Here is a 13,752-nt window from a genome sequence, read left to right as displayed (position 1 = left end):
ACAGCCATAACTTTCTTCTTATCAGGTCACCCCCCCACCCCCACCCCCAACAAGTGTGGGAAGGAGGACACACAATGTTCACAAGGGCAAAGACTAGTTTATACAAACCCACCTTTAGAGCCACAATACTTGTATTCAGTATTTTATGTTTTTGTATTTAACTTGCTAAAGAAAAAATACTTCTTTAGGTGACTTTCTAGTGGAATTATTGGAAAGCCTCACCATTCCTGTGACACTAAGAAATCCTGCAATTTTTTTTAATATACGATAAGATGCTTTTTCCCAGGCAACCTTCCAGACAAGCCATACTTGTTAAGTGTTTATCTAATTGTACTATCATGAACTTTAACATTTATCATGCTAAGGCCTGTTGAGTCTGAGATGTAGCTCTTTTTTTGCTATTTTTCTGAGCATTGCAAGATCCAACCTTGGGGTGAATTTGCTGGAATGTCCACTCCAGGGAAGTTTGACATTAAATGCTTTGTACTTGTGCATAATCGTTCTCACTGTAGAATGATAGACTTGTTTGCAAATGGCCTGTACAATCCTCCCTATATTAATGGACAGCAACAACTTCTCATCATTACTGATCTCTTTCCTCACTGGCATCATATAACATACACCCAAATGCACCAGAGGAGCAAACTGTCAACTTTTTTATGATAGTGCTCACACTTACTAATGACCAGTTATTCAGTGCATTTGATTAGCAGAACCTAGCAACAATGGAAATGGTAAAGGTGGACTTATTCCTTTAAACATTGCTTCCTAGTTTGACATATTCTTTGTTAAATAAATAATGACAGAGTATAATATGTCATGAATTATTAATCTGAGATGGTATTGTACTTGTATTGTATTTACCTATATTTAAGACCTGCTAAACCACATTTTCATTTTAGTTTTGAATGAAGGTTGTTTTCTTTTCTTTTGACCAGAGTTCAGCAAACTTTAGAAACTTTACTCTCCTTCCATCAAAGCTGCTCAAATAAAAAATGGTCTCCTGAAGTCTGCTGAAATAAGGACACATTTTATCACCTGTAACTCTTACTGGTTCCTTTTTCTGACCCCAAGTCAAGGTATTCTCTTGCAGATATTAGGGTGCTATTTTTGGTGACTGGAATGACACTTAATGGCTCATATGGAAGAAGTAAATATTCAGTCTCTTTTTACACGTGGTTAAAAAAAATCTGTAGCTGGATCAATGTGTGACTTTTTTTGGAGAGCTGGGAAGAAAAGGTGTTGGATAAACATGACAGCCAAGCTCCAAGCATTATCTGAAAAACACCTGGCAAAAATTGTCCAACTTTTAACAAAAAGGCAAGAAGTAACATTTCTTTAGCTTTGCAAGACCCAGGAGATTGAGTGATGCCCTGGTAAGGAGTGGGATCAATTGTCAACAAACTAGTTTCATTTTGCATTATGATAATTAAATCATGTTTGCAATACTATATATAACAAGCTGAATTGTGTGTAAAATGCATTGCACTGACCTTTAAGTGCAGAAGCAAGGCGATAAAATAGGTATTATTCGTGCTAAATGTATTGCTCAGGATAAAATAGAATTTCAGAAACATATCAGGCATTACAGTAACAAAATGTGCAATGGATTCTGATTGTGATGAAAAACCGTTACTGATCACCTAGAAAATAAATTTACATGTCAGTATAACAGGCTCATAGGAGGCAACTCATGAATATGTAAAGTAGCATCAGAGTTTGATGCAGTTAAGACCAAGGCCATCCTGTTCACCAGCCCTATTCCCCCAACCTGATTTACACTTCTGTCCTAAAGCAGTAATGCGAAGGTCTAACTGCTGTTTTTAGCAATATCGTGTCCATTTATTCAATGGAATTATTCAGGAAGTACCTTCTCTACCCAAGACATTGTCACCTACTTTAGAGATAACATTTTCAAAATCAGACATGTCTCTGCCCACCGGGCCACTCCAACCATATCCGCCCATTCCACCTGTATATCGTCACTAACCACCCTCAGCCCTGTTACTCTGTCCACTTGACCCAATTCCCTCTGATCTACTCTGTGCCTATTCCTCCACCCTGGCCCCGGCCCCAACCCAACTATTCAACCTTTTCCTAGATTTTTAGCTCCCTTCCCCCATATGTTTCCAAACTTTTTGAGTGCCATGTCTATAAAAGACTCGCTGATTACCTGAACACCAACACTCTCCTTGACCCTCTCCGGTCTGGCTTTCGAGCTGCCCATTCCACTGAAACAGCCCTTACCAAAGTGGCCAATGACCTCATCAGAACTAAGTCTCAAGGAAACTTCCCTCCTCCTTGATCTTTCCTTTGCATTTGACACTGTTGCTCACTCCCTTGTAATACAAATCATAAACTCCATTGGTATCAGTGACACTGCTCTCTCTTGGTTTGCTTCCTATCTGTCTGACCGCTCCTTTCAAGTTTCTTTCAATGGTAATTTCTCCTCGCCCACTCGCCTCCCTGTTAGTGTTCCCCAAGGGTCAGTCCTTGGACCGCTTCTCTTCTCTCTGTACACCTCCTCTCTCAGTAGTCTCATATCCTCTAATGTTTTACAGTACCATCTGTATGCTGATGACACTCAAATCTATTTAACTCAAACAAGATAAAACAGAACTCATCATCTCCCCCCCCCCCCCCCCAAATTCCAAATCTCCTCTGATATATTTCTAATTGTTAACAACACTATTATTTATACTCCCCCTTAGGCACATTTTCTTGGCATCACCTTCAACTCAAATGAATCAAATTCCAGGTCCTGTGCTTTGCCTTCAAATCCCTTCACAGTTCTTGTCCCACTTACCTTTAAGACCTGGTAGAAGCTCTCTCCGCTCCTCCAATGACCTACTAATGACTTCCTCACTTTTTTTCCTCCAAAATACGCATTAACATTAACACATTAACATTAATTTCCAACAATATGAGGGCGGTACAAGCAATAATATTAAACAGGATATACATATATAAGTAACACGAGTGGGTAATGTGAAATAGGTAAGTAAGCCAAATAGAACATATTTAAAGATCCTTGAGATTTAAAGAAAACAGAAGAGCCAAAGAGAAAAAAATCAATAAAATAAAAAAATAAAAACAAAGAGGGGGAATGTTGTGGAATCAAAGTGCATCAGAAAAACTTTTTGGCATACTGAACCTATCTGTTAAAATGGTAATTCACACTTATTATCTCTTAAATTGTTCAGCTGAAAATTCACTTCTATCATAGTAATGTATTGGAGTATCTCCTAATGGGATAAACGTTAAGACTAAGAAAGATTAGAAGGGAAAAGAAAGAGAAAAAGAAGGAAGGTATGAAAGAATGGGGATTTCCCTGTCGAACTGGACTTTTATTACCTTTCATAGCAAAGAGTTTGAAACTCTGGAGACTCACAAAAGTTCCACCAGCATGCCCGAGTAGTGTAATAGCTGGCCATATTATCTGGAGAGGATTGAATAGGTTCCTCCATCTCTGCTATCTAGTTAATTTGCATCAACTATCCTTCACAGTGGGAATTGTAGTCGATTTCCAGAATATCGGGATCAGTAATTTGTGATCCTTTTACTGTTAATACATTGATGTCTTCCCATTCCTAATCTGTAAAAGTCTGGTTTAAGTCTGATTCCCATAGTGTACAGAAACGATCCGAAAGGTTTTCAGGAGGATTGGAGAGGATCCCATATCTAGCTGAAATACGTCTGAGAGGGCCTGTGCCTACAATTTCTCGAAGGGGGTGAGTTGTCTAGAGCATTGCTCTTTCATATCAGAGGCAGATAAAAAATGTCTTAGTTGTAAGTAGGTCCACCAAGGCATTGGGGCTCCTTCAAATTCGGCCAATAGGGATTGTCTGTCGCGAAGCTGCAAGACTTTTCTAGAGCTGCTCCCAACTCTCTGGAATGGTCTTCCATGTCCTATTCAGCTTCCTCTTACTGTTTGCTCCTTTAAAAAAGCACCCAAAATGCATCTTTTAAAACTTGCCCTCTGACCTCAGGGCTCTATAAAAGAAACAAGAAATTAATGGAGAGTTGGGCACCTTGGATTATGTTCCAAGAATCACCAGTATACAAAGATATACTGGGAGATTAGAGAGTGGTAACTGATTTTATGGTCTAAATATACGTGTGCTAGCTAGAAATGTGTACAGCAAGTGGGTACGGTTTCACGGAAGTAATGGAAAGTTGGTTGGGCTACTGAGTCTGAAAATTTAACATGCGGCTGGAGGGTTGGAGAAGGGTTATGTACTGTATGCTATGGTCTTTTTGGTCATTAGAACTCTTGGTGTTAATGTTGTTCTATGTTATTGGTCCATTTTTGTGAACATGTGCTGGGGAAAAGAAGTTTTTTTCTTTCTCCACTTTTGATTTTGTGGTTTATACTGTGTTATGTATGTCTGTTATAAACGTTTGTATAAAATCAATAAAAATATGTTTTTTAAAAAAAAAACTTGCCTACCATTCTTTTAAAACCCTTACTACTTCCCACCATTTCATATACCCCCTCCCATTGTGTGATCCCCCAACACCTAGATTGTAAACTCTTCAGGGCAGGGTACTTTCCTCACTGTCTGTATCTGTCTGTAATTTGAAACCCCTTGTGCAATATATAAATCCTGTTTAATATTATTCATAATGTTTTCCTGAATACAGCGTAGTGGACCTTCTGCCAGATCCTGAGTTTCGCAGCACCTGGCAACACAAAATGCCAACTTTATCAACGCTTGCCATAAAATAGCGGGTCTGGGAGGAAGATCTGGTGGACTATCTGATGAAGGGGAGAAATACCTGAGAAGGAAGAATTTATGTTCTTGTGTCCATACTTTTATCAATAAAAGGGGGGAGGAGTAATCCACATGTCTCTTTTTTACAATAATTGGCGAACCCTGTAATGGTCGATGTACACAGAACAAATATGAAGAAAAGGAGGTAGAGGGTTTTTAAGTAATAAAATGGTAAATTTTACTGAAATGCATCAAGGTTATTCTAGACAAAACTTAGCTGCAAGTGGTCATAGCAGAGTATAGATAGTGGTTCAGAATGACTTTTGTGGGGATAAAACATTTTTTCAGTAAAATGTACTAGGTCTATGTACCCAGAAAATGCGGTCAGCTGACTACCTGAATACACTGAATGACCAGGGTTTTCCATCAATGATTTTTTTTCTTCCCTGATGGCTCGGGCATATTCCAAGATGACAATGACAGGACTCACCAGGCTCAACATATGAAAGAGTGGTTCTGGGGACACTAGACATCACCAGACCATAACCACACTGAGAATCTTTGGCATGCGGTGGAGCTGACTTTATGCAGCAGAACGGGGTTCCAATCACCATTACAAGATGATTATAAATGAAATGATATCATGAATAATGTGCCCTGTGTCCTTTAGTGTAGTGTGAATATACTTCTGTCTGTTAAGAAATGCCAATGATGTGTGTGGATCCTGGCCCTATAGACTGCAGCTGAACAGGCCAGCGTTACGCATGTACTGACTTGTTCATCATCATATTACCGATCTGTGCCCCCCGCAATGAATTGCCCACCCAGTCATGGTGACCTCCATGGATGGCCGCCATCGGTAGCTCGCTCCATATTCGCCTCCCCTTGCACAAACAGAATGGTGTGCTGTCTTCCTAATACACTAATTGCTGCATATATATGGGCTGCACAGTGTTTGCACAATGGGAAGGGACTGCTAAGTAAATGTATGGGGACTACTGAAAGTCTCTCCTGCAACCACTTAACGAACGCAATCGTCTATTCCCACAGCGATCGCTAACATGGCATGCCTTTTCTGTCAGACACTGAGATGCTTTGTAAAGGTTCATTCATTAGTTTCCGAATGTCTCATTGGAGTCAATGATAGCCACAACCAGACCCGGCTCCCTGTGTGTAGCCCACCCCAGCGCCCGCTATGGCCGGTGACCAGCAGGCGGCGCTCTTGCCACATCGCACAGCCCACTACCCGAGGGCACGCAGCCAAAGTCCTATTTTTATGGCTTAGCTGCGTATGACGAATAGGGTGGCGAATAAATATTCATAATGAATAGCCATGTTTCCTATCCGGGATTATAGAGATAAGTGACGGAGGAGCGCACACTGACATGTATTAGATTACCCATCCCTGTGCTCTCAACCCCCTCATACACAAACTGCGCGGATACGGCTCATTCAGGGAGATCCTGGTCCCGCCCCTCCTGCTCACGGATCAGCCAAGCTTTGACGTCAGAAAAAATTCGAGTGCGTAGTCGTCCTGTAATTGGACGAGCACTAGTGTCAATCATCTGCCTCAGTTCTTGGCGTAGCGCAGGTTTAGGTGATCTCTGTCTCATTCTAATGGTTTCTAGTTGTGTCATCAGACTGTCAATGGCCCCGTCACTGTCCTTTCTATCATTTATAGTCTGTGTGAGGCTCGGTGACGGCTCGTACCTCCCCCTGACCCATCGGGGGCTGTTGAAACAGACCGAGTGCTGGGACTCCCAGAGTGACAGAGGGAGATGTGACCGGGCACATAGCTATGCTAATGAAGGGGCGTGTCTGGGAGGATCGGAGACTCCCCATTGGCCGTATATAAAGTAGTCTGGGAAAAAAAGTCGCAGTCACATCCAGTAGAAAGCTGGCGAGGCAGGTGACCGCTGTGTCTATACACACATATCTCCGGGCACAGCTGGCTGGCTGCACACTTGTTGTCTTCTCCTCTGAGCAGCGGATTATCTAAAGCCTGTGTGACCGGCTGTGTGATCGGCTTGTGTGTGTTTTGCAGGATTGGAGGCGCTCTCGTCACTCTCTGTGTGTGGAAGCTGGCAGAGCTGGAAGGACGGCATCTGAGCATGGCAGACGAGGAGAACCCCGGGGCCACGCATGGGATGTGCTCAGGCTGCGATAACAGTAACTGCAATGTACTGAGCTGGGAACAAGTCCAGCGCCTGGACGCCATCCTGACCGAGACCATCCCCATCCACGGCCGGGGCAACTTCCCCACTCTGCAGATGAAGCCCGGGCAGATCGTGAAGGTGGTGCGCTCCAGGCTGGAGGAGAAGCACATCAATGTGCGGGATGTCCGGCTCAATGGCTCCGCTGCCAGCCACATCCTGCATGAGGACAGCGGATTGGGCTACAAGGACCTGGATCTCATCTTCTGCGCAGACCTCAAAGGGGAGGCCGAGTTCCAGACTGTCAAAGATGTGGTCTTAGATTGCCTGTTGGATTTCTTACCCGAAGGAGTTAATAAGGAGAAGATTACCCCCCTCACCCTCAAGGTAAATACAAGCTTTGCCCCTTGCACATGTTGCCCCCGGTCAGCCCCTTCCCTCACAATTACTTGTCAGCCTTATCATTGTGTAAAGTTTTGACAGACACAAGTGTTCCAGATCTTGTTTTGTAATTGGCCTGGTGTCAGAATGTGGCATCCTGCGCTGGGTATGGTGTCACTGCCCATCACCGCCTCTTTGGCTGCTTCCCTTTCTATCTGGCAGCTGGGGTTGGAGAGTCCGGGGTGGGGGGCTGGCTTCTTGTCATAGTTCTCTTTTTGTGATTGACTGCTTTATGTTTGTGTTTCCCATTCCAGGAAGCTTATGTTCAGAAAATGGTAAAAGTCTGCAATGACTCCGATCGGTGGAGCCTGATCTCCTTATCCAATAACCACGGCAAGAAAGTGGAGCTGAAATTTGTGGATTCCCTGAGGAGGCAGTTTGAATTCAGTGTCGATTCCTTTCAGATCAAACTGGATTCCCTTTTGCTCTTTTACGAGTGTTCCGAAAACCCCATGACCGAAACGTTCCACCCCACCATTATAGGCGAGAGCGTGTATGGAGATTTCCAAGAAGCCTTTGATCACCTTTGTCACAAGATCATTGCCACCAGGAACCCTGAGGAGATCCGTGGAGGTGGCCTCCTCAAGTACTGCAACCTTTTGGTAAGAGGCTTCAGGGCAGCCTCCGAATCCGAAATGAAGTCTCTACAGAGGTACATGTGTTCTAGGTTTTTCATTGACTTTTCAGACATTGGAGAACAGCAAAGAAAGCTGGAGTCCTACTTGCAGAACCACTTTGTGGGCTTAGAAGACCGCAAGTACGATTATCTTATGACTCTACACGGCGTGGTCAATGAAAGCACAGTATGTCTCATGGGACATGAAAGAAGGCAGACTCTGAGCCTTATCACCATGCTAGCCATCAGAGTTCTGGCCGAACAAAACATTATTCCCAACGTGGCTAATGTGACATGCTACTATCAGCCAGCCCCCTATGTAGCCGATGCCAACTTTAGCAATTATTACATTGCCCAAGTTCAACCTGTCTTTACATGCCAGCAGCACACATACTCCACTTGGCTACCCTGTAATTAAGACTTTCTTAGAGGAAAGCGTTCCCTAAGCATATAAAACAGGGGATTGCCCAATAATTAAATGGGGTGCGAGTTTGAGAAATGAGGATCTGCTCTAGTCTTTGTGAAGCTTGTGGTTCATATAGAGAATCCATGAGAGCATGATCAAAATGATAAGCACCCAATCAATTGGGCTTCAACCCCTGAGCACAAAGCAGCCTGTCATTTAAAGTTCAGAGAGCCCTCTGCTGTATGCAGTGTAGGAATGCTTGATGTAAGTACAGGTCGGCAGGTCCTGCTCACGTAACATTTGACTAGGAAGAGGTTGGCTAATAAAATGGATTTTGCAAAAGGGAGTATAGACTGAACTTTTCCTTCTGAATTTCAATTATGTGTAGCAAAGAGTAAAGGAAAATGCATTGGATATATATTAGAATGGCCATTTTGGTTTTACAGCGTTTGATCTCGAGTTGTTTAGAATGTATAACCTGGCTGCTTGCATAGAATGCTTTTACCAGACATAACTTCTAGTGAACTGCGGTAGGGTGGTACAGTTCTGAAGAATGAAAGATTCTAGATTATCTTTCCACATGTTTGCATCAATCACATTTTAACAAATGTGGCAATGCATAGGAGAGTTTGTAGCAAATCTTAATGCTTGAGGACCAAAGATTTCTTAATCATACCCAAAACGAAAGAGTCGGAGAAGAGATCCTATTTGTGTATCTGTTTTATTTACTGTATCAAAGTGCCTGTTGCCTTCAGAAAATTAAGCGAACATATCTTTGTGATTAAACCGCACACTTTCTTTTTTCAGGGATTCTAGTAGAGAAAAAAAATGATATATATACATATATATATATAACCTAAATCCTAAACTTGTTATGAACGGTGCAACGAATGCCATATTTTTCCTTGGCAATCAGTTGTATAAACCTCATTATTTGTGAAAGGTTTGCATACTCACACAGTGTGTGTTTCCACATGTACAACAAATATGTATTGATACATGAGTTAGAAAAATGTAGCACTTAAAAAAATATTTATGTAAAGAACTGGATGTTCAGCAGTCTGACACAGGATTTTAGAATTGCAAAGCTTTAATCCTGTACCTGGAAACTGTGAAATCAACACTTCTGGGTGATACATTTAACCTTCCTCTTTGTAAGAAAATAAAGAACAAAGATCAGTCTGTGGAACATAAATTTAAAAAAAAAAAAGCCCGTACATCTGGCCAACTCAAAGTAGGGTGTGAATATGTGCAATATAAATATCTATATAGATATATATATTGATTTGCATTTACAATGGATGGTAAGCACATTGATGTTGTTTACTCATGTGATGAGGTTACAACTCAATTTTGAAAAAGCAAAAATAACCTTTCAAATTGTTTTTTTTTTTTTTTAAATCCAAGTAAAGCTTCATAGTGCTAGGTTTGTTTTAATGAATGCATTGATGCATTGTAGGACCACTAGAGGTGTTAAATGTGAAATGAAGCTGAATTGCACGGTTACTTTAGTTCAGTATTTTTGTCTATTTAAATAATTTTACCAAATCTTAGCTGTTAATTCTGAGTTTACATTAGTACTGTAACCTTCTTCAAGAAAATAGATTTCAATCCAGCTATTGTTCTGTTTTTATCCACAAAACCTGTAGAATACCAACATTTTGTCTGCCAGCCTTTTTATAAATGATACCCTGTCTTATCATGAATAGATTTGATCTGTGTAAATTGCTTCTCTTGTTAACCCCTTGCAAAACCCTTGAGTGTGGCAATCAAAGTCATATCATTTTGTATCCTTTTCTTCAATTTTGTATAGCAATATTACATTGATCCTGCTGTGACAACAGTGGATAGGTAAACTTCATGACAAATAGTGTATCATGTATGGTGAGGTGACACCCCTAAGTTTACTCCTGTATGATTAATTATCTACAAAAGCCTTGCCCTGTGATTTGCTTTGCACAGTCTGCTGCATCAATCTGATGTGTTGAGTCTTGGCTGAAAAATTCAGTATCTGGATTAATTTATTGTTTCACAGCTCCTGGAGCTTACTAAATCATTGGTTAAAATTAGAGCTATGCAGACACGTTTCTGCAAGGCCTTTAGAAAACTGTAAATCTTTGTTGAAATATAGCTTAAAATACTTTGCTTGTAGACCTAATGACGGTGTTTCTAATTGCCTTTTTAGATGTGCACAATTGTGGTGACATTTTTCTTTTTAACCCCGGTGACATTTATTAAAATGTAAGGTATGACAAAATAGGCTTGATTTTTATAGAGATGTAATATTCTAGTGCCAACAAAAAAAATGTTGATTTCAGTAGTGGGAATAGGGTTAAAATTACCAATAAAAAGTACAGATAGATTTGAGTGGCATGCAGAAAGAATTCTGTCATAAGGCTCTGTTTAATCCTAGCACCAGAGGCCCAAAGAATGAAACTGTTGACAGCTCTGGCAGTCTAGTGGTTAAGCTTGACTCTGGCCCCCAAGGCTTCTTTGAGGCTATACGCTACCATTAAAATCCTGTCAGGAACTTCTGGAAATTGCTAGATTGAGTGTCTGTCTACGTTTTTTTTTTTTTCCCCTCCTATACGGTCTTAAAAGACTGTTTTAGCAGGAATCTGATTTGTTTACTGTAGCACCATTCCTGTGAATTTAGCAGGATCTGCTAAAGCTATTGCACTGCCACTGTCTGTTTACACGGAAATTTCTGGCCTTTTCTTTGACTGCTTCTGTCTGTTTTATGTTTGGTCAATGGAGAGACTTCCTTGATTAATAGTGAAGAGAAAGGCTTCATTCCCATGCCTCATTCCCTCAGACAGTAAATCAGAATTGAGATGTGCATGTCTAAATCAGAGCAGTATCCAAAGTTATATTCACATGGCTTATGAACTGAATTGAAGGGGATGGCTGGGGGAAATAGGATCAGCTGGTGATGGGGTAGGGCTATTCTTACCACAACTGTTTGCATTGCACAGATATCTCATCTCGGGTTAAGGTGTTGAAACCTATAGGTTTAGCTTCTCCACCACTTTTCTGATGATTCAGTATTTCTTTATAAATCAAATGCTCACATAAAGCTCAATTTTAATATTTTAGGCACATCTTCTTACTATTTCATTTTGCATAGACAGTTTGTAACTTTTCATATATCTTTCTGTTTTACAATCGGCTTCAGATGTGTTTGATACATGTTACTATGACACAGAAAAGTGCAGGACTTGTTTCATTGTAGCCTAGTGTATAATCTCAAATCTCATTTTATTCACTCTGGTTACAAATTCATTTTTTATGCAGTATTGTGTACAGCCATTTCTTGCAGCAATCGGTGGGAATGACTTGTCTCTCATCCAAATTGTTGGAACTGAGAATTTGTAAGAGAGACAAAGCCCCCTTTGAAACACATGCCTCCTTATACACCAGCCATTGGACAGTTTGTATGGCAGATGGATTTATTGCTAATCTTTGTTGAGATAAACCTGCTAATACAAATGTGATGAAACATCAGATCTCTTTCAAGCCAAACCATTGTATGTTGTTGCACAAAAAATGCACGGGTGTTGTGTCTATAGGGAAAGGGTGGGGGGGGGGGTGTCAAAATTTGTACTTTCTTAATATTATTTTGCTTTACACACTGATGCTTTTACATTACATACCTATATTTTATTCAGAGTTTTAAATGATGTAAATGCTTTGTACATTACTTGTATTATATTGTTGGTTGATGACTTTGCCAATTAAAAAAAATAATGAGATAAAACCAAAACAAAAACTATTTTGTTTGAATATTTCCTTGTAGATATCATGTCGTAGATAGTATTGCAAAAGCTAAAATATATTTTTCATATCACAGTATATGTGTGGTTTTATTTTCAAGTAGGGGGTGCAGAGTTGTAACCTGAAGTTAGGCATCTGAGTGCTGAAAAAATTAACGGCTTGACTAGACTGTTGCAGCTTTCAGAGGTCTGTTCATATTCTACTCTCCTTCCTTCCTCTGTAACATGAAAACTCTTCAGAGTTACCTGCACTATGCTTCGCTTCTTTTTAATTCATTGACCATAAACTAAGTTAAAGACAAGCAGGAGACCAAATGAAAGCAAGCAGGCTGTTGGTGTGTGTATTATTGAGAAAGGATTGTGAATTTTGTTTATGACATCCAATATTTGGATTTGTTTTGTAAATAAAAATAAAAAGTTATTTTTTTTTCTAAAGATTTGGTGTATTATGTCTTCAGTTAAACACAGTACTAAATGATGATAACCAATTTTCATTCATATAATTGAAAATCCTGCAATTCTGAGAATAGTCTAGTTTATCACCTGGTGAGAGCTCCAAAATTCTAATCCTCCTATTTTTTTTTCTTAGGCCAATATGCCAAAATCCTTGGCTCTGTGCCCACTTAGCAACATAGATAACCTAAAAATAACAATTCGGATTTCATACTTGAGGCAGCTGTTTTACATTGAGTTGTATCTATTTTGTTGTAATAAATTATGTTTATCAGACCCAACAAATATCAAGGAAACCCTTAATTATGTTTGACAAGAGGCAAGTATGTAGTTCTAGCTAGTTGGAAAGTTAAGTTATTTAGTAAACCATTTTAGACTTATTTGCTCATTTATTCCTAGTCCTATCAGGATTGGCTTAAAAGAGAAAATGTTACTGAAAATGAACTTTATTAGGATCAATAGTTTAGCATGTTTTGCAGGTTCCAAAATCTTTTGGTTTAACGTTTTTTGTTTTGGGGTTTCATCTTCACTTAAGCCTTGCAGCTCTTTCTGGTTTTCCACATATATCAGTTAGGGCAGGTGCAAAATAGGGGGAAAAAGAATTGTTGGGTTGAGGTCTGGAAGACTGCATGATGGAGGCCCTGAAATTTTATATACATTTTCTATAGTTCAATTTTTTTACCCTATGCAACCCAAATATTAAAATGGTAAACACTTTCACAAGAGTGATTCTGAATGGCTCATTGGCCTCAACCTTCGTTAGCACAATTTTGCATACAAAAACTTTATTTTAATTTCCATTACAACTCTGTGTTGGAGTTTAGCCTGCTGAATGAACTGGAAACAGCATTTGCGGTCCCCCCTTCTTTCAGTTATCCTAAAGGATCCTTTAAAAGCTCAGTTCAATTAGCAAAGTAAACAACCTACTTTAGTAAATCAACCCCATTCTATATCTATCTGTACTGAAATTTCTGGTAGATATTTGGATTATTGCCACAGGGAAACTGTAAACAAAGAGGCTGTTAAAATCTGTGTCTATGCAAACATTCAATGAATGGCCATAATTAGCTATCCTTATAAACCAATCAAATCTGAACAATTCCCGATGGGCAAACTGTATACTTCAAGAGCCTGTATAACCATACCCTAGTTCTTTGGATGACGTTGGGTACTGGTTACAAACTTTCTTTTTTGA

At 40.0% G+C, this 13,752-nt stretch overlaps 1 protein-coding gene across 1 annotated transcript; it reads left to right on the top strand.

The window, feature by feature from the left end:
• Positions 1 to 5,917: 5,917 nt before the first annotated feature.
• Positions 5,918 to 12,539, top strand: TENT5A (terminal nucleotidyltransferase 5A). The gene is made up of 2 exons (XM_072408569.1): positions 5,918 to 7,255; positions 7,564 to 12,539. Exons 1-2 carry the CDS (start codon positions 6,827 to 6,829, stop codon positions 8,341 to 8,343), a joined length of 1,209 nt encoding a protein of 402 aa, XP_072264670.1. The 5' UTR covers positions 5,918 to 6,826; the 3' UTR covers positions 8,344 to 12,539.
• The last annotated feature ends 1,213 nt before the right edge of the window (positions 12,540 to 13,752 follow it).

This window comes from Pyxicephalus adspersus, chromosome 4 (assembly GCF_032062135.1).
Source record: "Pyxicephalus adspersus chromosome 4, UCB_Pads_2.0, whole genome shotgun sequence".
NCBI lineage: Eukaryota > Metazoa > Chordata > Amphibia > Anura > Pyxicephalidae > Pyxicephalus > Pyxicephalus adspersus.
The sequence above is the reverse complement of the archived record's forward strand: the minus strand, read 5'-3'. Positions and strand labels throughout refer to the sequence as shown.